The following is a 24,162-nucleotide window of genomic DNA, read 5'->3' as shown; positions in this document are numbered from 1 at the left end:
ACTTCTCTTCACTACTTCTGTATGACAAGACTGAAGATTAAGACAGCTTTAAAAAGGTTCCTACAGGGGCAAGAGATGATTTGAGATCAATTATAGTAGAAACTATGATTGCAGTGGACCTACAGCAGAATTCCTAGAGTAACAGAGAAAACAAATTAGCTAAATGATATATTCTATTTTGTGGCTGTTCAGTTTCAGGAAGCTACTTTTTGATCTGTGAAAAGTCCCAGGCGCCAAGTTTTTCCTGTTTAGCCTTAAGTTTGCATATTCCCATAATTCCAGTTACAACCAAACTGTCACACCCCAGCACCTGCACCTAATTCCTCTTCTTCTTTTGGGCCATATCAGGGTTGTTATTAGCCTTGAGGTCCTGAACGGAGTCAGAAGGCCATGTCCCTGTCAGAGGGAGCAGGTACAGATGTTAGCAGAATGCAAGGAATCAAACTTGCAGTTACAGGGATTTAAGAAATCCTGCAAAGTGAACTGAGCCAGAAGTGAACAGAATTGCAACCTCAGTGTGCTGCTACCAGAAGGCCGGTAACCTCAAGCAGGCCAGAAATGATGTGGTGGGATGTTTTAGTCACTGTCTCTAATTCTAGAGAGACTCTTGCTATAGGTCCTCTTTCCCAGAAAACAAAACAAAACAAAAAAACCCAAATCTATTGTGTAGCTAATTCTCTCTGCCAGTGATCTGTGTAGACTGTTTTCTGTTTTGTCATAGGAGAAAGTTGGAAACAAAACCTAAGATGAAACAAGTGTTATCCTACAGCTAGACAAAGATGGAAAATGAATGCAAGTAATGAGTCATTAGTACAGAAAACAATGTAAAACAAACTGTCATGCTAAGACACATCCAATAAAGCTAAGTTTTTTTTAAAGATATTTTAATACCCATTTTTAATAGAAATTAGGAGAGACTTGTAAGCACTAGCCAACAGATCCATTTAACAGTGGGCTACTCATTATAACACATTTCCTGGAAATTTGTCCAAACAGTCCCAGAACAAACAAACTTCATCCACTTCCTTTGGGGAAGCTTCCTATACCTCAAAAATCTCATTTGGGGGCAATTTTCTAGTTCCTCCTTCTTATCCTACACTAAATACACACACTTGGTTATTTAGTCCTTACAATAAATGGAGATTTAACTCTCACCTTTCACATTCAGCAGATTTAAGAACAGAGTTCTTCACAAGGACTTTATATAATGGAGGAAAAAAAAGTCCTTTTTCTTTATCTAAGCTTTACAAATCGCAAAATTATTTCCTCACGTTTACTTCTACATAAAGGAAAAAATAGGGTGGCATAAAATGCTTACAGAGACTTCACAAATACAATTGCTGGTACACCTTCGTATTTGTGGTTGTTTTAAAAAGAGATGTTTTTTCTGTGGGAAAGTAAAAGCAAGAATCACGTAATAACAGTTAGCCATTCTTCTATCAACCATATCAAGGATTACACAGCGCACACAGCTATTCAACACAGCAAGACTTTTTTGGTTTCAAGAGCACGCCTGCTAGCCTTACAGCTATCCCTTGATACAATCCCTATTTGTGCTTTGGGAAGGGACTTATTTATCCAAATTAATTATCTACCAAAAAAGCGTGCATTGAAAAATTTGAAAAGTTAAACTTCATTTAGCAGTAGAATTGTCTAGCTCTTCCAGAAAGGTTACTTGCTAGATTATAGCTAATAAAAGTCATGGGGCTCAAAGATGGCATTAAAGCAACTAAATGGCATCCCAAGGCAGTTTCTTGCATAATTTTTCATTTTAGCATCTCTATGAAGATTAATCTACTCCTCTAAATTCCCCCAAGGTTGAACATACACAGTACAAAAAGACTCAAGACTATCTGGCATTCAGATTTTTTTTTTTTTTTTTTTTTTTTTTTTTAATAAAAGCAGAAAGGACAGAACTGATTTTTGGTAACAACTCCACTGTCTTTCAACTAGACTCAGCTCTGAATTTAAAATGCTAATTTAATTTTGGGTCTTATTTTAAAAGCCATGAATGGGCTGGTATTTAGTCATCTTGTAAAGTCAATGACTATCTGCAGCAGGGAGAACGCAGCCAAGCACGTATGGCTGTAACTGTGATACTGTTTTCAGGCCTTCTAGCAAGATACTACTGAGAACAGGAAGCTGGCAGAGGCAAGTCTCTGCCAGGAAAGATAAATGTGAGCCCAATGTAGTGACATTTCAGAACAAAGAACAGAACAGATATGGGAAAGGATTCTTTCAAAAGTATTACTTCTCCCTGAGAGCAGATTTTATATCAATTTGTAAGTCACACAGAAAAAAAAAAAATTTAAATCCGACTTTTTCCGCATGACTTTTACTTTCACTTGTGATAAGATTTGTGATAAGCAACTCCTGTCGGTGCCAACACAAACAAATGTAGATCATAGGTTAATCAGCTGGTGTATCAGCAGATGCGGTAACAGGCCACGCGGTTCTCACTGTACCAGCGTTTGGCCTAAGCTAAGCCAGAACGGGAGCTGCTGCCGCTGCCTTTCCAAACCATTCTGCCTGCCAAACGCAAAGTGCCAGGTAACGCAAGGTGCGCACATTGCGCCAGTGTTTCTCAGGCAAACCCCATCAATTGATACAGTTATAAATGACTTATTTGAATTCAGGTAGCAAGTAATGGAAATGCTTGAGAAAGGCTGGATACAGATTAATGTTATTAATATTTTAGAAAGTTTACGGTACAGAAAATGTTATGCTGCAAATAATTCTAGAATGATTACGCCTTGCAATGCCAATGAAACTGGACTGCGTTTTAGTTATACCTTCATATTGTAGGCAGTGCTCCGACTTCAGAATAATTCAGTACTACTGTCTTGTCCTAAGGTACAAAGCTAAAGCACATTTTGTCAAATTTTGTGGTACTTTTGCACAGTATCTTACAATAATGTTGGCACATGCAGTCTTCATGAGATTGAGTCCAAGATGATGAATGGTACTTCATCATCTCAATAGTGTGCACCTTGTGGAAAAATAATAAAAATCTTAAAATATTCATTCTAAAAATAGGCATATAGACCTGGACCAGAATACATTTTTTTCCCTTAGAATCAGCCAGATTTTAAGTCTTCAAAGTCAATGAAACATTAGCAATTGAAAGACAATTTAAATTAGACCCTAGGTGATTGGTACACCTATTTATCAGTGGAACCATTATTCTTTCAGTTAAATATAGATCCAAAAGAAAAAAAAATTCATGGTGATGCAGACTGATCCATAGCTACGTATTACAAACAGCCAAAACAAATGGAAAAGATATGAAACTACAAGCTAAGGCTGCTAAAAAAGATACTATATGACAAAAGCATTTTTCATTAGGACATTTTCATAAGTTCAGAAGTTCTGAAGTCTCCAAAGGAAGGTTTTTTAAAAAAAGAAAAAAGCAATTTGCATAATTAAATAACCAGTGTGTTTATTAAAGAACAGTATTTCACATATTGCTCTTAAAAATTTTTTTTGGTTGCAGACTTCAGATCAATCATCACTCCCAATCCATGTTACTCAACAATTTTTGGCTAGCTAGCCTTATATATACTAAAAAAAAAAATGCCTGTCTATTAGTTAAGAGACACACAGTCAAAATTAACAGATGTGTTTCAAAAGAGGAAAAAAAATCACAACTATGCATCAACTGAATCTGTAAATAATCCACAGATACTCTGCTACACTGCATAACAAACATTGTTCCACTAGCGGTTCTAATAAAATTATTTGGGTACCCCAGATAAGCCTGCTTCTTCCGAACATCATTAGCACAGACTGATCATCTCTTGAGCAAGGCTGCAGCGGCTGCCTTTAGAGCTGGTGAACTTGCTTCCGTTTTGCATCCCTCTTACCTCAGCTCTGATTACTTGACTAAAAGAGTATTTATTCCTCCAATATTACAGATTTTTCCCACTTCTTAACTTTCCAAATTTACTTATGCGCGCACAGCCAAGCATTGTCTCTTTTTGCTCAGTACTAGAAACTCTGCTTCTTTCTTTTCTGCTCTTTCAAAATAAAACCTCTTTCCTTGTAGTCATCTTCTCATTTTAACTATCCACTACCTATATAACTATTTTAACTATTTTTTCCTCCATCCAAAACAGCTGCAAGGAACTTAAGGCTCATTACTGTTAACTTAGGAGCTATTTCTTTGATGCCTTGCAGTTATTTCTTCATTGACCTTAGTCTTAACAACAAGGGTGAAACAGAATAAGTGAGGGACAACATTGCTGCTAGAGGAACCAACCTACCAGCTAGTGCGTGCCTGACCATGAATTCCCACCACATGTCTTAACAGCTAGGCTACCATCACCAAAATCAAATCCAGCACAGGAAGGTGACTAACTACTGATCCCTATTAAAATAGATCCATTTCCTAAATATCAAGATTTGACTGTTTTTCTGATTTTAATTAACAAATACCCATCTTCCTTTAGAAGCCTCTATGGCTATGAAAAAGGCTTTCTACTGGTGGCAAATTTCAAGTATTAAGATAGTTCAAAAACAAGGGCAAAACCATCATGTTACTAACACATTGACTTGACCCTAAAGACAAAGTTAACGTTTTTTTAATCAGTTATTTCACTGCTGATCATATCAAAAGAAATGTTTATCGTAATGCACTGCCTGAACAATCCAAAGTCATTTCCCTGGCCTTCCAACACAGTCTATCTTCAAAGTATTGTCAGTTGCAGAGCATTTTTAAAATTTTCACTCAATATGCTGCAGAAGAATGACAATAAAAATCAGAGAAAAATACACTGATAAAAAATTCTATGATTAATGCATTATTCATTTTTATCTTATATTTATAGCAATATGAAGCAAATTTTCCCATGGGCTGCACTGATGAACCACAGAACTCCATGCTAAGCATGTTTAACATGGGAAAAATGCTTATCATGAAATTTAGATCCAGTGCAGCAAGAAGCACACAGACTCCTGAAACTTGAAGAAAGCAGCTGAGTCAAAACCATATATTCCAATTCCAGCCAAGACTGGAATATAAGACAAAGAAATACACATCCATGCTATTTTCCTGTAGGCATCGAAAATGTGAGACTTAGGCATTTTCCAAGCAGCCACTTCCTGAGACTTCTCATTTCTAGCCACAAAAAGTCATGATGTTAAATTTCATCATCATGATTGTTTTTCCCCATTTGTTTTCTCCATTTCACCTACATAATGGCCTTTGGCAATAAATCACAGCAGATAGTTTTCTCCCACTTACAGCATTTTGCTAAATGCAGGTTTAGCAAATTCCCACTACTAATTCACTGAAGTATTTCAATACGGGATACGAGATCAAGTGACTTTTTCATTTCACTTCATTAAAAGAAATACTCCATAAGATTTAGCACTTCTCTTGCCAAATATATAGTGTCAAACATGGCTTTAATAATAACACTCAGTTCCACAACCTTGTTCAGGCAAAAAATATAAATGGCCTTTAATACCTGTATTCTTACATTTTTATATATTTGTCCAGAACTGGCTGTTCTCTACTACCAGACAAAGCAAATCAGTGGTGGCACAGGCAAATACAACATGTTCCTCAGCAACTGAATAAAAAAGGTATTTGCTTTTTACAAACGACACACTTTTCAAATTACATTTATTTCTATGGCACGCAAAAGAAAGGTTAATAGGTTGTTAAATGTATACACTGCAATTTATTTTCAATTTCCATGCAATACATGCAGCTAAATATAACTCAAGCAATACGCTCTATAATTTATAGCATTTAAAGTTTAGCAATTTTTAAAATGCTGGTTAGATACAAAACCCGAGAACCTGATAAATTCATCATACGGAAATGAAAAGGAGGAGGGGAGGAAGAAGATAATGAATTACCTCATTATTCTATCACCTATCGCTGTTCCTCTGATATTATATCTAGTAAAGGGAACAACAACTGAAGTCATTCAAAAATTCTGGGTATCATGGTTTTTTTTTAGAGGTTAGCATCTACTATAAAATGTGCTCTACTTATCCCAACTGAGAAGATTCCATCTCCTCAATGTTAGTATATGAGAATATTTTGATTTCAACATGAATAATATTCAGATTACTGATTAGTACACAAAATTGATTTTCTGAAATGCAGTAATTCTTCATAGTATCATAGCAGAAATGGAAACAGCTGCACAATCATTTTCATTTTACATTTGTATGTGTTTGAAATTTTAACTCAGTAGTTTAACGTTTTCCAGGCTTAGCCTTTGCTCATAGACCAGCTTGTATCAAAGTCCAAACAAAATTAATTCCGTCATTTAAGTATGAAAACAGCCCTCGAAGAGCTGTTTTGACTACTTCTGTGAAAATGAAGTTGAATCAGTTAAAAGCTGCACTTGCTGTGCAAGAAATACATTTTGCATCTATTTTTTTTCCACAAAGTGCAGTGCTAAGGCAAGCCACATTATCTGTCCCTGTTGCAAATAAATTTACTGGGCTTTGTAAGTTTTAAAGAAGATATGCTATGAACATACTTCAAATCTAAAAACCTGCATGGGTCCTCACATTTCAAAGAGGAGGGATCTTTTCCCATGGATTCCCTAAAATGCCCAGAGGGTTATTTTCTCTGTTGAGTATCTAGTTGAACTGCTCTGCTGTATGAAACAGGTTTCATTTTTTAAATTTAAAAATACTCTGGGCAGTTCCTTATACAGTTACATTGAAAATAGCATGTATTGCCTAGCCCAATGATAGTAAGGCTAAAATAACTATTTAGATTCTTTTTGTCGCTGGTGTTCACCATTCCTATGGTAATGCTTAGTGAACGCAGAAATGCTACAAGAAAGAGAGAGGTCACATTCTCAGTCGTTCCCTTGGAAGACATGCCTTTATGTCAAAACTATTCCAAGTTGACACTGGCTCCAAAAGATGACAGACTGAATGCTTTTTCCATTCTCAAAAATACTTAATCAATTCACTTAACCAATTTATCGATCCACAAAGGACCATGGTACTTCTATATATTTTGTAGGAAATTTCCTTGCTGCTACTTTTTAAAGTCCTTTTCAAAAATATTAAATTAAATTCAGACTTTTTGTTTCTGTATCTGTTGCACAGTATTTCCTGAGAGTTCAATATCAGGTAAGTTGGTGAGGAAGTGTCTATCCTTGTTGTATTTTGAGATTTTTAAGCACCCACTAAAGAGTTTGTCCTTTGTATGGGAGAGGGAAGAGGCAGAGGCCCAATCCTCAGTTTGAAATCATTAAGGATTGGATTTATATCCAAACATAATTCAAAAAATGGAAGCTCTCTAAACGTTAGATATGCAAAATGGACCAAATTCTTTCCATAAATCTGAAATCTACATGAATCTGAATGAAATCTGTAAAGTTCATGCAGCAAGAAGCTCTCCTTTTATTTAACTGTAAGAACTGCCAAAAGAGATTTCCAAGGGGTATTTCTGTCACTGCTTTTCCTTGAGAAGAAGTTTCAGATCATGATTTCCGAGTACAGAATCGGAAGCCTACCCTCCCAATGACCTCTCAGTGGAGAAAGTTGTACTTTACAGCAGGAAGCTGACTCTAAGACAGAGTTGCCTTTATCTTCATTTTCTCCAACTGCAGAATTTCTCCTCTGTATAAACAATAACTAGTTATTAGGTGTGTAAAAAAAAAAAATCCTAAAAATCGTAAAATTCTCTGTAGTTAAAAACAATGTAATGTTATATACTGGAAAAGGCTTACTGGTCAAACAACTTTTAGCATTTTGTTTCAGAAAGCTACAGCCTTTTTTGTCCTAAATAAAAATTAAGAGCAAACATTTTTTGCTACTGTGTAAAATAGGTTTACAAGAGGTAGATTATTGTAGCCTAGCCTTTTAACCTTTTCTGGAAAGAAAAAAAACAAATAACTCCCTCCAGATATTCTAGGGAAGCAAAATCTACTGTATTACTTCCATATTAATGTCATTAATTATCTCATAGGATGTCATATGGAAAACTAAATTATTAGGTAAACTGGAGAAGATGAAGTTTAGTAAAGGAATTGTTAGGTAACACAATTTACTAAGTGAGAAAAGTGTAAACATAAGCCTATAGGAAGCATACTTGTGGAGCTCCTTAAGCACCAGTCTTGCAGGCACTTTTGCTTAACATATCACTAATAATCTTTGAGCAAGGAGTAGGAATGCACTCATGCAGTGTGTTGGGGACATGAGGTTGGCTAATATTGTGAATATAGAGCAAATAGGAGGACCTTGAGGAAAAAAAAAAAAGAGGGAAGAAATTCAACAGTATAAAACTGACAGTTGTATACTTCTGAACCTCCTTCTGGGACAAGATGGGAACACATCAGTTGGAAATGACAAATTAGGAAAAAGACTTCAGCATAATTGGTCCTATGCCTGGTCATAAGCCACCAGTATGAGACAGCCAGAGGTGACAGAGGGGAAGGAGGTAACTGCAGCTCTCTGCTATCTTAAAGAATCTCCTCTAAACAAAGCGCAATATTCATATCGTTATTCCTAGAAAAATCCAAATAGCACAGGGTACATAACTCTGGTCTCCCATGTTCAAGAAAGAAGTGGAGCTAGAAAGAGCATGGATGACAGGGAGAACACTGAAACTTTTATTGAGAAGAGTGCAAAAAAGCTTGGCACGCTTAGTCTAGCGAGACTGGAGCTGACAATGGACAGGACGAACATCCTTCAAATGAAAAACTGGGAATGGAAAAACTATTTAAACTAATATACTATGTTAGCACAAGAACAAATTGATTAATTATAGTCAACTTAAACTGATCATTGAAGTGATGTTTTAAAGTAGCTTCCCACCAAGTGAGAGGCCAGGCAGATTTCATGTAAATTTGGTCAGTTTATGAAAGGGATTATATGCTATAACATTTGTAGTAGTAGTAGTAGTAGTAGTGCAGAGGACTTTGGTGTCCTTTCATTCTTTTTCATATGAATTATAAATACTAAGAAGGCTTATAGTTAGCCTTTAAGACCACCAGCGCCTGCTTTCTCCCTAGAAACCCAAATCCCTTTGAGCGCAAAGCTTGCCTCACTTCAGTAGCTTGGACGGCATTCAGAAATTCCTGAAACCAGAAAATTAGGAGGGAATTGCATCTAAACATATATCTGAATGATTAGAAGTTAAACTAGAAAACTTTGCTGCTTGCACATCCACAGAAGGCATTAAACCTGATTACTTGAAAGCCTGGAGACAATCCTAAGCGAGTATTGACTACATAACTTTTGTCAGATTTCTGGGGGGAGAAGAATAAGGGAGCAAGAGGCTGCAAAAAGAATTTTAATTGCATCATTAATTTAACTGAGTGCTCCTTCCTATATGATAAATTTAAACTACTACAGGAAGAAATCTGGCTGCACACAAACAAGTAGAAAAACCATGCAAGATGAAGCGTAACTTCATTTATGATATACCCACTAGTGGGAAACTAACATCTGTCTGATACCTCGAAGTTTCATTCTTATTACGTTACTACAAAAAACATTACATAATAGAGATAACGAAGTGCAGGAAGAGAGCTTAAGAATCCTGCTCAAAGACAGAAATATGATTTGAATTGTGGAGCTTTTCACATATGACTCTTTGAATTACCAGCTCATACAGAACATTGGCTTTGCAGTTGAAAATATTTCTGCTGTTGGATCTTTATCTACAATTAAAATTTACTTAGTATTGCACAGAAAGTTAATGGATTATTACAGAATCTTTATATGATGGCCTTTCATTAAAAACTTGTCATTTAGTAGGCAGAACCACTAGTGCTAATGTAGTAAGCAACCACTATCTGTTCTTTCTGTCACTACTGACAATGTGGTGGCTTATAACTTTTTTTTTTAAACTGCGAATTATTCAAAACTTTTCTATACACAACTATTACATCCCTTCTAAATTCTTAGTGAATATATATTGTAATGTTTCCTGTGAAGAATTTGCATTTCTAGGGTAAGGAATTAATAGCAACATAGCACTGCCTTTATACAGGATAGGTGTAAAGCTATCTTAAGCATCTGACACACTAGATTACAATACAACTGAAACAAAATTAAAAAAATATATATTTTTTTTTTCTTAAATCCAACAGTAGAGAGTTACTTAAATAATTATGACAGCATTTAAAAAGTCCAAGAATTGAAGTTAATGAACAAGCTATATTAATATAGCAATACTGGATTGAGGGCTATGCTTCCTGAATGATCAAACAAGCGTGTATATCTGATTGCATTTTACAAAAAAAATATACAAAATTTAACAGCAAGTGCACCTTTTCTAGAGACATCCTTTAGTAATCTATCTAACTTTTGTGACTATTATACATACATACTGATATTCAACAACCAACACAATGAAAAGTTTAAGTAAAATAAGGGCAAAAGAGAAAATGTAGGTCCCTGTGTCCTAAATGCAAATTTATAAACTTTCCATACTTATGACTCCAGTGAGAATACTGAAAAATCAACGCATGTATTTAGCACTGGCATATACAGCAGGCAAGATATAAGCACAAGCAAGTATTAGATCTGTGGGAGCTTGCCCCCCAGAAGGAAGAATGTAGTTATATGGATCTTACATATATGCAAATTAGACTCGGCCACCAAACTCTTGGCTAGTTGTTAAAGAAGAACTTAGATTTTATTTAGGGATATAAGGCACCAGTTTCTAGTTATTCCTTTCAAAAATACATTTTGCCAAGTAATTGGAAAGATAAATATTCCTCTAACCTGTGTCCTGGTCCTCCTCGATACCTTGCCCCAGGGATCAGAACAGGGTCATCATCACTGTCATCAGTTTCTTGGAGAGCAGAGGTCCTGGTAGAGGACTCTTCTTGAGTTGCAAGCCCTGAGGATTCTGGGTGTGGCTGAGGTTCATCGTTTGCAGCATGTGAGTTGGCAGTAGATTCAGTACTTGGCTGACTTGACATTTCTTGATTTGCACGTTTTTCACACGAGGATCCTTCCTCTACGTTTCTGGAGGCAGTATCAACACTGGGGCCATTTTCTTCTTCTGCTGGGATTCCAGAATGCTCAGAAACAGGTGCATCTGATACAGCCAATAGAAAATACTGGTGAAAGTAGGCCACAGCATTGATGATTATAACGTATTTTAGACAACATTATAAATGGTTACAGAAATTAAATTATGCATATTGAGTGTGTATTAGAAATTTAGGTTTTGTTCTCTACTTCTTTTAATTATATTTGAAAAAGGACAGGCACACACCTGCTTCTGTTGTCTCTGCAGTTTCATCTGTACTTTTCAATCCTTCAGCACTTGAGTCTTCCTTGTGAGATTCATCAAGAACTCCTGAATTAAGCAATGTAATGTTAAATCACATGATTTCAGCACAATGAGCATCTACAATATAAGCAAATCTATGTAATACTAGCAGTCCTAGATCAAACCAGTGCCCTCCAGATTCTACATGTCATGTTATCTGATCAGTATCCAAGACTTCAGTAGAAGTCAAAATATATAAATCTATCTAGTTGCTCAGGTCGATGTACTGACAAAGAGAAAAAGTATTTCTTTCTTGTTCCTTAATATACTTCAATAGTCTATGATAGGAGAATTTTAGTTGCAAAAAATAGCATTAATACTCTTGAAATAGAAGATCACTAACTGAAACAACACAGAAATTAAGTTATCTCTCTATTAAAAGGTGTAGGGGGTGTGGTTTTGTTTTTTTAAAGTATTTCCAGGCATTTCTATGGAACTAACCAGTCATTTGACTTGACTGTCATTTTGGCAACAAATCCATCAAGACGATTACACATAAACACAATGAAAACTTGAAAGAAATATAACAATGTACCTAACACTCATTTATGACTGCAAATTTCGGTTGTACTATTTTTCTAATACAAATGAGGGACAAAATATGTCCTTAAAACAGAAAAATAAGGGTTTTAGAACCAACACCAGGAAAAGCTAATTTTCTTTGTATTTATTTGCAACTATCAAGTGGCTATCTTTCTCTTTCCTAAAAAAAGAAAAAAAATTTTTTTTAAATCAAGTTTTATTATAGTTTATATTCTGCCCTCATATGCATGTCTATGAGACTGCCATTGTGTTCAATGGTAGTCATGAACATATGAGTAGAATGTTGACCTTACCATTACAGAAATAATGCTATATCTTACTTGTTTCTTCACCTTCAGGTGCTGACTCTTCTGAGACTTTTGTTTTTACAGAGTCTTCTTGGCCTTCAGATTTGCAATGACTTCCACTCCCTCTAGAGCTTGAATTTGTGCTGCTCCTAGCAACATAACATGTATAAAATAATTCAGAAATAATGTAAACACATAAGAAGATATTTGCAAAAGCACAGCCGGACCATCATCATCTTTCTAACTGCAATCTCGCAATTCAACAGCTGGAGCTGCAACTAACAAACTTCACAGCAATTTCAAAATTCTCTTTTATTATGTCCACCTACCACTCATCCATGTTTCTAACCCCACCCTTCCTCTGCATCACAGAACCCTATCATTCTCTCCTTCCTTATCATCTCTTATTAGAAGCTTTAAAGGATTTCTTCATTGCTTCCCAAAATATTCTGTGAAGACTCAGTAGGATTCTGCTCTCTCTTATTTTCAAATTCTGGTAGGTATAAGTGATAGAGAAGAGATTTCATTATATGAATTACAACTTGTCCACTGAGCACTAGCTACATATGTATTTATATCCCATCCAATTGAAAAACAAGTTTAGATAACATTTTCCAGGTTCCCTCCCTTACTTACCATTTCTCTCTCTCTTGAGACATGGACTTCTGATTTTGATTTTCAGGCCTCAAAGTTTTGTTATTTATCAAGATCTGTACTTGAGATTTACTCCTCCTTCATGCTTGGATTAGATAATTATTTGGAAAACCAATTTCTGTTTTACAATAATGGAAATGATTCCTCAGGAAACATAAAACATTGTCTTTCTGAATGTCATTAAAACTAATGTTTTTAGACTCTCTGAAAATGATCTCATTTTACGAACTGCAAAGCCTTCTTCTTGAGGTCTCTTATTCTCTCCCTGCTCCCTCTTTGTTGTGACCTGTTTAACTCTACATGGTCTCCAGAGCACTACACAAAAGCTGAAACAAATATCAATTAAGAGAATTATAAGCAGGATTCTCAAGAATCTAGTCTGCTATTATAATTACCTTCTTACATGTTTATGTTATTTGTAAATTAATTTATGTTACGTTGCTAGAAGCAGCACAAATCATGCTTAGTCTAGATTGTTGAGAATCTAGTCTAGACTTCAGTATTTCTATTTTTACATTGAATATGAGAGCTTTTACTCATCTTGATGAACAGTAATCAATCTCAAAGTACTTACTGTGTTGGATATGGAGCATGTGCAAAAATTTTGCTAGCCCTTCCAATATTTCTTCTAAATCAAAAATTTTCAGCATTGTTTCTGAATGGACATACAAGAAGGTACCTGCCAGGACACCAAGGTGTTTTTTGGGGGGGGTTTTTTGTTTGTTTTTTTTTGCTATTTCATGCCTCAGATCATAAACTTAATTACACTCCACCTTAAAAGCAGTAAGATTTTTTTGGACTCACTCTTAGGAATCTTCTAACTTCTAGCTCAACGCTCAAGGTTAGTTTACACTCATTTATTATTAATTTTTAGTTCAGTGTTGGTTTTCACTCTGGTAGTTACACGACAAGGACATTTGTAAGAGAACAAAGTAACACCCTGTGCTTTCATTTGCTAGATTATATAAATTAAGTCCTACTTTCTGCTTCCATAACAGGTTTGCTGTTTCCTCAGTCCTCCGCATAACCCTTCTCTGAACCTCCTACCATCTGAGTGAGTTTTCTTGAATGCAAGGTTAAAATTGTACACAGGATTCAAAGTCACAAAGCAAAGCAGAGTTAAGCAGCAGCACCAGGAATTCTCGTCCTTGGCTGGAAGCCTCCTAACTGGTGAAGTCTAAGATTGTGCTTGCCTAGTAGCTGCATTATATTGAGCATGAAGTGACTGGTAGGAAAAAGTCTTTCTGTATTTTATTTTCACAACAATCCCAGTTTTCAGATGAGCTTTTTGTTACTGGTCCTCAACTGCATGCTCTTGTATTTGTCATACTGAATTTCATCCCACTTCTATTACTCTGTGCTTCTGCACAATGTTTTAGTTAGCCCCTGAACTGACAGTGCCTTGCAACTTTGTCCCACCAAGAAACATCTCTTCCTCTCAACACTATCCACTACAACAGTCTCCACTAAGTTAGCTTACTACCATATTTGGTTTCTTTACTGATCTATCTGCCCAATCTTAAACAGAAGTTCAGTGTGGCAAAGTATCAAATACCTTCTGGAAATCCAGACAGGTTCTCTCCACTACACCATGTGTATTTCTAGAACTCATCATTCCATTGAAAAAAAAAAACACACAGATCATGCATATTCTAGTTTTCATAGTATAAAATTTAACACGGCTTTATTTCCCATATACTGCTTGTTTTATGTTATATGTTGTAACATATCTTTCTTTCAGAACTGTCCTAAAGCCATGGACATAGCTACTGTGAGTCATACAAGATGGTAGTGTTTAGTCTTTTATTCTCCTTTGGCATTATATTTGATGTTTGTCATTGACATGGTGCTACACTTGGCCTAAGAGATTTATTAAAATACTTGCTATTAGACAGAAATCTATATGCCAGTTTTATCCAAAATTCTGAGATGCAGATTATCTCTAATTCATTTTCATGAATTAACTTCCAAGTTTTGTTTTCATTGAGTTGCATATAGTACCTATGACCTTTTGATCAACATCCTCAACTTTCCTGGAAACTAATGCAAAGTATTTATTTAATTTTTGGCTCCTCTCAGTATTCCTTAACTACTATTCCATCCTGACTGCAATATGGTTAAATCACTGAAGAACTTTCTTCCGTTTGTTTTCATATCCTTTGAAAAGTCTACGTGAAGTTAAGTTTTAATAGTTTTCACTGCCCTAATTACACTTTTTGTAATTAGGGTACCTACTTCTCCTCTCCATTTCTTGTACATTCCGCTTAATCTTGATAATGTTTTTGAGGTAGTTACTCATTCAAATCTTCAGTTTTCAGAATCATTTATATCAATAACTGCATTTGAAGCCCAGAAGGTATTTTTCAAATTTTGTATTAAAAATAAATACAAAACCAAAATTTTAATGTTGTTGATTAAAATTTGTTTTCTGTGATACACACAGCTAATAATTTACTATATTAAGAATACCATCAAGAATAAATGGGCATCTGCTAATGCTGTGTGCCTCCTGTGAAATTTACCTATCCTAAAACATTAAACAAAAATTAACACAAAAATAAATGTAGAATTAGTTAAAAACCTTACAGCAAAAGTAATTTCTTCAAAGCTTGCCAGATTTGGACTCTAAATAGAAATACAGTCAGATAGATTGCTCTAACATAACTGTCACAATATTTCAAATCCATATGGGCTAAGTCTTCATTCCATGTAAATGCACAGATCACTGTTTAAAGTTTCCAACTGTTATGGACAAAATGTGCATTTTATCGCTAAAACTGCAGTATTTAAGAGTAGCTAAACATATTCTTTTTTTATGTCCATAACAAATGCCAACAATCACTACCACTTCCTCTCTTCTACAGTAATTTTAAAAACATAGGCAAAGGAAATAGAGGAAGTAAAGTAAGGACTGTGGTTGTTTTGGGAGAGCCTGAGATGCTCTAGTGATAGACATCCATACAAAAAACAAGTAAGTCAGGCCAGTTAGATTGTATGTGTTTCTTTATTATCTGAAAGGGATGTCATCACTGTAATATCTAATATCCACAAAGTCGGTATCTTAAACATATGCATTCATCAACACCCCTCAGACACAAAAATAGTAACTTCACTATTTTACAACTGGGGAACTGTGCTACAGAAAGACTAATTTGCTCAGTAACATACAGGAAGTTCAGTGGAGCAGAGAATTAAATCTTAAGCTCTAACCCCTGGACTAACTTCCCATCATTACAGTACCCTGCTTTAATAAAGACAAAATTACTGAATACTAATTTGACACTAATATTTGACAATGATATCAAGTTTCATACCGCTAATGTTAGCATAAAAAAGATTTAGGGTAACTACCACAAATAAGAAACAACTGCATAAATATCATGTTAAAGCATGACTATTCTGAATGCATTAAGGACCACAGCCATTTCAAATTGTAAATATACCTAACGGAAAATAGGCATATACTATTTTGAAAAATAATTTATCTGCATCTATGCTAAACCAGCGTTAGCAAAATGTGCTTATCAGTATCCAGTCAAAAACAAAAGTAACTTCTTACCACTCATCAGTGAAGTCTAGTTTTATTGTGCTTGTAGTTGTTCCTTCTGTACTGTAGTGCAGACTTAAAACTGGTTCACCTGTTCCTGCTCGTGGCTTATCGCTCTCTGCAAATATGGGGTTGATAAAGTTTGAATGGGCATCAGCAATGCAAATAAAACTGTTACGTATCTGAAGATGCTTCTAATTATCCTAACAAAAAACAAACATGGTAGTAACATCCACAACTATATCTATTTAAGATCTTTTACAGCCCAAGCAAAAAGTTAAAAGTTACACAGTAAACACACCAAATTTATACATTGCAATGCTTTAGAACTGACCTAAAATTTTTTGTATTTACAACAAAAAAGAAGGAATATGCTGCCTTTCAACATGCAGATAAATAAAATTACCAGACAGATATGTGCAACCACAATATTATCCGTTATGAGCAGATCCCTTTCATGGCAAGTATACTATTAATAAGAATAGAAGGTGTTTTTAAAAGTGGTGTTCAGTTCTTTTTGCCTCAGCAAATACATGTGAAAAAGATGACAAGATCACGATCAGTGATCTAGAAATATCATCATCCCCTTTATTTCTTTTTTCTACTTACAACCCACTCAACTACAAATATCCTTAGACTTAAATTGTCAGGTAGGTGTTATAAATCACTGTAAATTCATGTTCTGAGACTTCAGGGTTAAAAAACCTTCATACCATAAAAATCTTAGGTGGCAGGGGAGTACTTGCAAAATGCAATACTGTATGATAAACGAAACCAACAGAAGTAAACAAACTGAAAACCACAGCAACTCTGCCAAACTTCTGCTGAGTAGTTTAAAGGACTGTTCAGTGGGCTCCTTCCAAACAGGACTGCTTAGTAACATCCATCCATCCACCCACAACCCTCGAGGAAAATTCATGGTAACAGGCTATTTATCTGGCATGGCCAGAATTGCCATTAATGCTGAAGCGACCATGGACAATACCTCATGAAAAGCACTATCGTATTAAGCCTCACTACGGAGGTGCCATTTCCTCAGAATTCAGATGGGAGAGAGTTGCCTTAGTTTTGGGCACCACTCAAATGACCTGTATGACCTTGTGCTGCTTTGCACAAATGCTGGGCTTTTCATTTCAGGACCATTTGGACAAAAGCATGTCAGATTCTCATTGGTTTACAGAGTATAGAAACTTGACCATAACTACAACAGTTATTACAATATTGCCTGCAGACTGACCCTATCATGCAATAAAGTAAAAGCTTCAGAAGTTCTTTGCAGGAACATCAATTCAAATGTAACATTCAATTCAAGCAAACACACACACTCCCCCACATAAAAGCTTATCACTAAAACAATAATGGCTACAATATTCCCCACAGGAATTATTATTTATAATAAAGCATTAAAGTTGTGGGATCTATGAATCAGCACAGCAGAACTTAACCTAACCATGGATGGTCAAATTTGTAAACAGCTGACAAACAGAAACCCACTCACAGTAACCAGCTGCTCTGAAAAACTTTAAATATATACTTATACATATTCTGAAGAAAAAAAATTAAAAAAGTTGTAAGAGAAAAAAAAATTTCTGTGAAAGAAAATTACAACCATCATCCTGATGATGCGCGAGCAAAGGGCCTCATTCTATGCAATGGGTATCCAAAGAAAAGTTCATAGCTTCTCTAAAATAAAGGTTACAGTTACACTCCAGTTAGAGTGGAGCAAGGATACAACTGATCAAATGCAAAGTTTTCTGTTCCTGAATTTAACTGAATAAGAAAAGAAACAAACTTTGGGAAATATTTTATAGTGGTGTGCATAGGTATTTTGAACAAAAATGCTATCTTCTTTCAAAAGTAAACCAATGCTTTCTGTCTTTTGCAGCAATTTACCAGCAAGTCTCTTAGTATACAAATCTGTTCATAGTTTAAGCATATCTTCCTAAGCAAGTACAAATACTGAATATATCCAAATACTGTTATAAGGAGTCAGGCACTGAGAGAAAAAAAAAAAGAGTAAAAAAATGACATACTTGGAGAATTCTTTAGCTTCCTTGTAATAGGGACAGATAAGATAGAGTTACCTTTGCCTCAGGAACCCTTGTCTACCTAGACTGCAGTAAGGCTTTCGACACTGTCTCCCATAACATCCTCATAGACAAGTTGAGGACGTAGGGGCCAGATGAGCAGACAGTGAGATGGATTGAGAACTGGCTGAAAGGCAGAGCTCAAAGGGTTGTGATCAGTGACGCAAGGCCTAGTTGGAGGCCTGTAGCTAGTGGTGTCCCCCAGGGGTCAGTACTGGGTCCAGTCTTGTTCAACTTATTCATCAGTGACCTGGATGAAGGGACAGAGAGCACCCTCAGCAAGTTTGCTGACGATACAAAACCGGGAGGAGTGGCTGATACGCCAGAGGGCTGTGCTGCCATTCAGAGAGACCTGGACAGGCTGGAGAGGTGGGCGGAGAGGAACCTCCTGAAGTTCAACAAAGGCAAGCGCAGGCTCCTGCACCTAGGGAGGAATAACCCCAGGCACCAGTACAGGTTGGGGGCTGACCTGCTGGAGAGCAGCTCTGTGGAGAAGGACCTGGGAGTGCTGGTGGACACCAAGTTAACCATGAGCCAGAGACATGCCCTTGTGGCCAAGAAGGCCAATGGTATCCTGGGTTACAGTAGAAAGAACATAGCCAGCAGGTCGAGGGGATGATCCTCACCCTCTACACAGCACTGGTGAGACTGCATCTGGAGTACTGTGTCCAGTTCTGGGCTCCCCAGTGTATACAGAGCTACTGGAGCAAGCCCATCGAAGGGTCACTAAAATGATTAAGGGACTGGAGCAACTCACATATGAGGGAAGGCTGAGAGAGCCAGGACTGTTCAGCCTCAAGAAGAGAAGGCTGAGGGAGGATCTTATCAATGTGCATAAATATCTGAAGGGAGGGTGTCAAGAGGATGGGGCCAGACTCTTCTCAGTGGTGCCCAGTGACAGGACGCGAGGCAGTGGGCACAAACTGAAACACAGACAATTCCATCTGAACACGAGGAAAAACTTCTTCACTGTGAGGGTGACAGAACACTGGAAGAGGTTGCCCAGAGAGGTTGTGGGGTCTCCATTCTTGGAGATATTCCAAAGCTGTCTGGACATGGTCCTGGGCAACATGCTCTGGGTGACCCTACTTGAGCAGGGGTATTGGACTAGATGACCTTTAAAGGTCCCTTACAACCTCAACCATTCTGTGATTCTGTGAACACAGGTGAAGAAAGATGACTTACTGCCTTGTACAGTCCAAGACAGCAATAACAATACTATAACCTGATACTGCTATGCAGTATTTGCTTCAGCACAAAACTAGTCAGCATTACTGACCAACCAAGTAACCTAAGAATTCACTATACTGAAATGAATCTAACTGCATGGCTTGTGTTATTAAAGCTCAGCTCATATCATTGTAACAGTGCTTTCCTGTCTTAAAATCTCAACATCGCAAAACTAAACCAGGATGCTAAAAAGACTGTCCCCTGACTTCACTTGGTGTTGAAGTGATGCTTGTATTTATTCAGACTCACAAAGTTGAAAGAAGTGCTTTAAGTATATCCCAAGAGGGCACTTATAATGAGATATAATTTTTATAAATTTCTGGAGACAGATAGCTACTCAACCATGTTATATGATAACTTCTTCTTAAATCTATAACAACATGGACTACAATTTGGATTGGGTCAGTTTCTTCTTTAATCTATCTTTAGGATATGAAATCGACACTAATAGGAAACTATAAAAGGCGGATGAGACAAGAATCTGGTAATAAACTGCACAGAATTATTTGTGTAGTTCACTAGTTTATATTAAACTTACACTGCTAATGAAAGCTAAATGGGTGCCTCTGAAAAGAGCTAATAAGCTTTTGCTAGTACATAACTGAACACTCTTTTAGAAAAATCATGTAAAATCCAGTAATCATAAATGCTTGTTTTCAGGAAAAACAATGTGATTGCCAAAGGCTGAATGGATCAGAGGAAAGCACTGGTCTCCTTCATTCCTAGGTTTGTCCCTTCAGATCAGATCTAATTCATATTGACAGAACATTGGAGGGCAGAAGAGGAAAAGTTGTACATGTTCTGTGATGAAGTGTAGAGTGACAGCCAAAACTGTTACTCTACTCATAAGCTCTAATAAGCCAGATGATGACTGCTCAAAGAGAGAGCAACAAATCAACATCCTACTAAAATCTATTCCAAATTTCTCAAAAATACCTTGGAGCTTCACTTAGATTTTACAGCCATACATATTATACAAAGATACTATCAATTACTTACACTTAGTTTATATGCAACCTTGTCCTAGAACACACACTCCTATGAAAAAGAGTCCACTCTTGAGGCACTTACAGGAGGAAGGCACCTTTCAACTTCCTCCCTTATAACTGAAGACAAGTTTTCATTCATGATCTTTTAAATGGAGAAACTGTGGAAACAAACAAAAAGTCTGCACTTTCTTCCCTTAGAAAATGAACCTGTGCCAGTGCAACTTCAAAGGTTGGGGCTCCTAACTATGAAGCCTTAAGAGCACAAAGACATGTTTACAGATTTTATTTAGTTAGTATTTACTAGCATTGCAAGGAATGTGAAGCTAGTTTCCCATATCACAAATGCTGCCCTTGTCACTGGTCAGTTGACAATCGTATGTGAAGAGAATGGACGGCTTTTCATGAAAAAGCTTTCAAAATAATTTCCATGAAGCACTAAGCATACCTCCTCATAAAAAAAAAAAAAAAAAAAAAAAACACCCCCCCACACCAAAATAGCAGCTTTGTATATTCTGCAATGTATTTCTGGGGAAAAAAAAATCAGAAAAATTAGTTATCTTCTAAAGGCAGAAAAAAAGGGTACAAGGAAAAAAAATAAACAGTGTATTTCAGAAAACAGGAATTCTACAGGAATTCTCAACTCATGAAAATTCATCAGAAGCAGCTGACTTAGGGGGTAATGGTGGGGATTCCTTTATATAGTGATAAATACTGTCTGAGTAAACAGTGTTACATAGACACCAGTCAGTAAAAGACAATTAAATCTGCTAAGGGCAGACTGAAAATCAAATAATTCTTCAGACCTGCCTAATCCATAGTCCAAGGCATATAATTTCTTTGTCCAGATGATTCCCATATTAATTAGATGCTGTACTGTACTTTACAGAAGGAGGCAGCAGAGAACATATTGTGCTATACCACAGAGCACAGTTCTGAAATTCTTAAGCTTGTATCTGCTGAGCTCACCACGGATCTGGAAAGCACTATATGCCCACGCCAGTTAGTCTTGCTGGAAGGTGAAGTTAATTAGCTGGGACACAACACCTGCCAAGGCAGTTTCCAGGACTTAAGGCACTGTATATGCAGAACTCCATAGTTGACATACCATCTTGTTCTGAGCTAACTCAAGTATCTATAACATGGCACTGAACAACCTGACATGGACATTCCCATAAGGAATTACCGAACCATTGCACTAACTTGCAAGTATCTAAAGATAATAATGCTCAGCATGGCCACTGTGTGGGTAGGAAGAAGCCTTAAGATGATATGGGATGCATACACACATTTACAATTTAAAGTTACCAAGCTACTCCTCTGGCTTCAGGTTCCCTCTTTGATCATTGCCATCCAGGCAGTATCTTAAGCCATAACACTGCCTTTACACTGAAACAAATCTTACAGCCTCTCTCCATAATTAAATTACAGTCAAGTAAAGTATCCAGTGTAGACCATTTTAACCCATTGGAAACCCCTTTTTACAGAGAAGAAGGACTGCTGGAATGTCAGAATCCTGGCATTACAAATTTACATGTGTAATAAGCATCATAAGATCTTTAAACACAAAGAGTCTTAAAACATATATGTCAGACTGGCCCAATAGAAAGCCAGCTGGTTCAGTACTGAATTAAGAAAAGAGAGGGAATAAGAAAGAAAAAGCACTTATATATAATAACTGATACAACTTCCTTTATTAGCTACTTACACTTTTTTGAGATTTCTGTTCAAATAGGAAGTGAAACTAATGTAGTAATTTAACTTCAAGAAAATCTAAACTGCATCATAGCAAGTAAATCTTTCCGCTTATCATTTAGATAAGGCAGATCTCCTAATAAATTACCTCCTTTTCCTCTACCAACTTAGAAGTAAAACCGTGTCTTTTCAGGTGATCCTTAACATCACAATAGAAAAACATTGCTTTCATGCATTCAGAGAATTGGTTTACCAAACCAAATCCAAAGTGCTTTTACAAGGGAAAGCCTCTTCACATTAGTTCAACTAATTTCTCAGTGTAGAAAAAAACCTGACAACTCCCCCCCCCAACACCCCCACTCCCCAAATCTATTAGAATGCTGTGATAACAGTAGTAAAACATGAACCAGTTTTCAAGGCAACTCACCTTGCCTGCCTGAAGAGGAATGAGATACAGATTTGCGAACTGATTTCTGGAACCAATAACTTCTGGTTTTATTGCTGCTGTCACATGCGCTTAATTGACAAGTTCAGCAAACAAACCATTTATCAATTATCCAAAATGTTTGCAGTTACAAGAACTCCAATAAATATACGGACTTTACATGTTAATTTCAGTTTATTCTACTCTCATCAAATAATGCTTTATTCCAAGGAGTTCATAACAGAGAGCATAGCTTGGCCACAAATTAATGAGCAAGTCATTTTCCAGCTAAGCTTGAATAGTGGAGTGATGCAGACTACTAAACTATGAATAATTAGCAAATTCACATGTCAAGATTTAAGGCTATTTTCATCACAAAATGTAATTCCATAAAAAAATATTTTTGTCAATATAAAACACAGCTTGATTTTTTTCCAATATCCTGGCACCCTAAACCAAACCACATCTCATCAGTTGTCAAACAGAATGTTTTTGAGAAATGAGATTTCAAAGCAGCATTCTAGTTTAGAATCTGAAACACGATAAAACAACTCTTTTTCAGACCTACTGAGACTTTAATATGGAAGTCAGCATAATGCAGAGTGTATGGAAATCTATTTTAAAATTACCCTCCATTATTCATTAATTATTCAGGCATAAATATTCACTAAAGATGAGATTCATTCAGCTTTAATAAGGTCATGTGCGGTCCATTTCACTGCTTACAGTTTGAAGACTGATGAATAATGGGCATAGTCTGCTGCTCACTAGGATTTTCTTCTATCACCAGCCCATATGGCAGGTAGAGTGAAACACTAGAACTGGTTTAGCAGAAGGGGTATAGAACAATCGATCACAGAGGGATGATGACTAAGGCACTTGAGTTACTCTGACTGTGCAAGTATAACAAATCTGCACATCTCTCCTAAAAAAAATTTCTTTGGCTTTATACGATTAAAAGTTACTTTGATGTTTATATTTGCTCTTTGATCCCAGAAAAAGCCTCCAGAAAAAGAACGTTTGAAGAATTAACTCTACTTTGAGTTAAAAAAATATATCTATCTAAGTGTCTGTAGAGTGCCTCAGTATGGAATATTGTATATACATTAAAGCATTAAGAATTGAGCATAGGATGGCTTTAGAAAACAATTAATAATTAACCTTACTCTGTTACTGAGAATTAAATAATTAATGAATTTCCAGCAGATCTGCTTACGGAATTCTGCTTTATGTAGATGAACAGCATTTTAGACTGTTTATCATCATGAAAAGCATTTTTAAAAGGAAGCATTGCAATCAACTATGGCTGGGTATAGCGCATTTCCTGTTACACGCACCCTCTTGCTCATCAAGTGACATGGATCCAAGCTGTTTGTTAACCACAGAAGAAGGAGAATCTGAAACAAAAATGAGATTTCAACTTAAAATATAAGCAGCAGA

At 36.3% G+C, this 24,162-nt stretch overlaps 1 protein-coding gene across 4 annotated transcripts in view; it reads right to left on the bottom strand.

The window, feature by feature from the left end:
* Nucleotides 1-24,162, bottom strand: part of DCAF6 (DDB1 and CUL4 associated factor 6) — a 97,275-nt gene that overhangs the window by 12,822 nt on the left and 60,291 nt on the right. For 2 of the 4 annotated variants that reach the window (XM_067300234.1, XM_067300249.1), the window contains exons 11-15: nt 24,060-24,119; nt 16,313-16,418; nt 12,133-12,248; nt 11,213-11,296; nt 10,714-11,032 (exon numbers count right to left, since the gene is read on the bottom strand). In XM_067300234.1, the coding sequence (XP_067156335.1) occupies nt 10,714-11,032; nt 11,213-11,296; nt 12,133-12,248; nt 16,313-16,418; nt 24,060-24,119 (685 nt within the window). Of the gene's footprint in view, nt 1-5,600; nt 5,908-10,713; nt 11,033-11,212; nt 11,297-12,132; nt 12,249-16,312; nt 16,419-24,059; nt 24,120-24,162 lie in introns of those variants that run through there. The other 2 variants (XM_067300259.1, XM_067300242.1) reach the window with 2 other exon arrangements.

Source organism: Apteryx mantelli, chromosome 1 (assembly GCF_036417845.1).
Source record: "Apteryx mantelli isolate bAptMan1 chromosome 1, bAptMan1.hap1, whole genome shotgun sequence".
Taxonomy (NCBI): domain Eukaryota; kingdom Metazoa; phylum Chordata; class Aves; order Apterygiformes; family Apterygidae; genus Apteryx; species Apteryx mantelli.
Note: the sequence above shows the minus strand (reverse complement) of the source record. Positions and strands in the feature narration are given on the sequence as shown.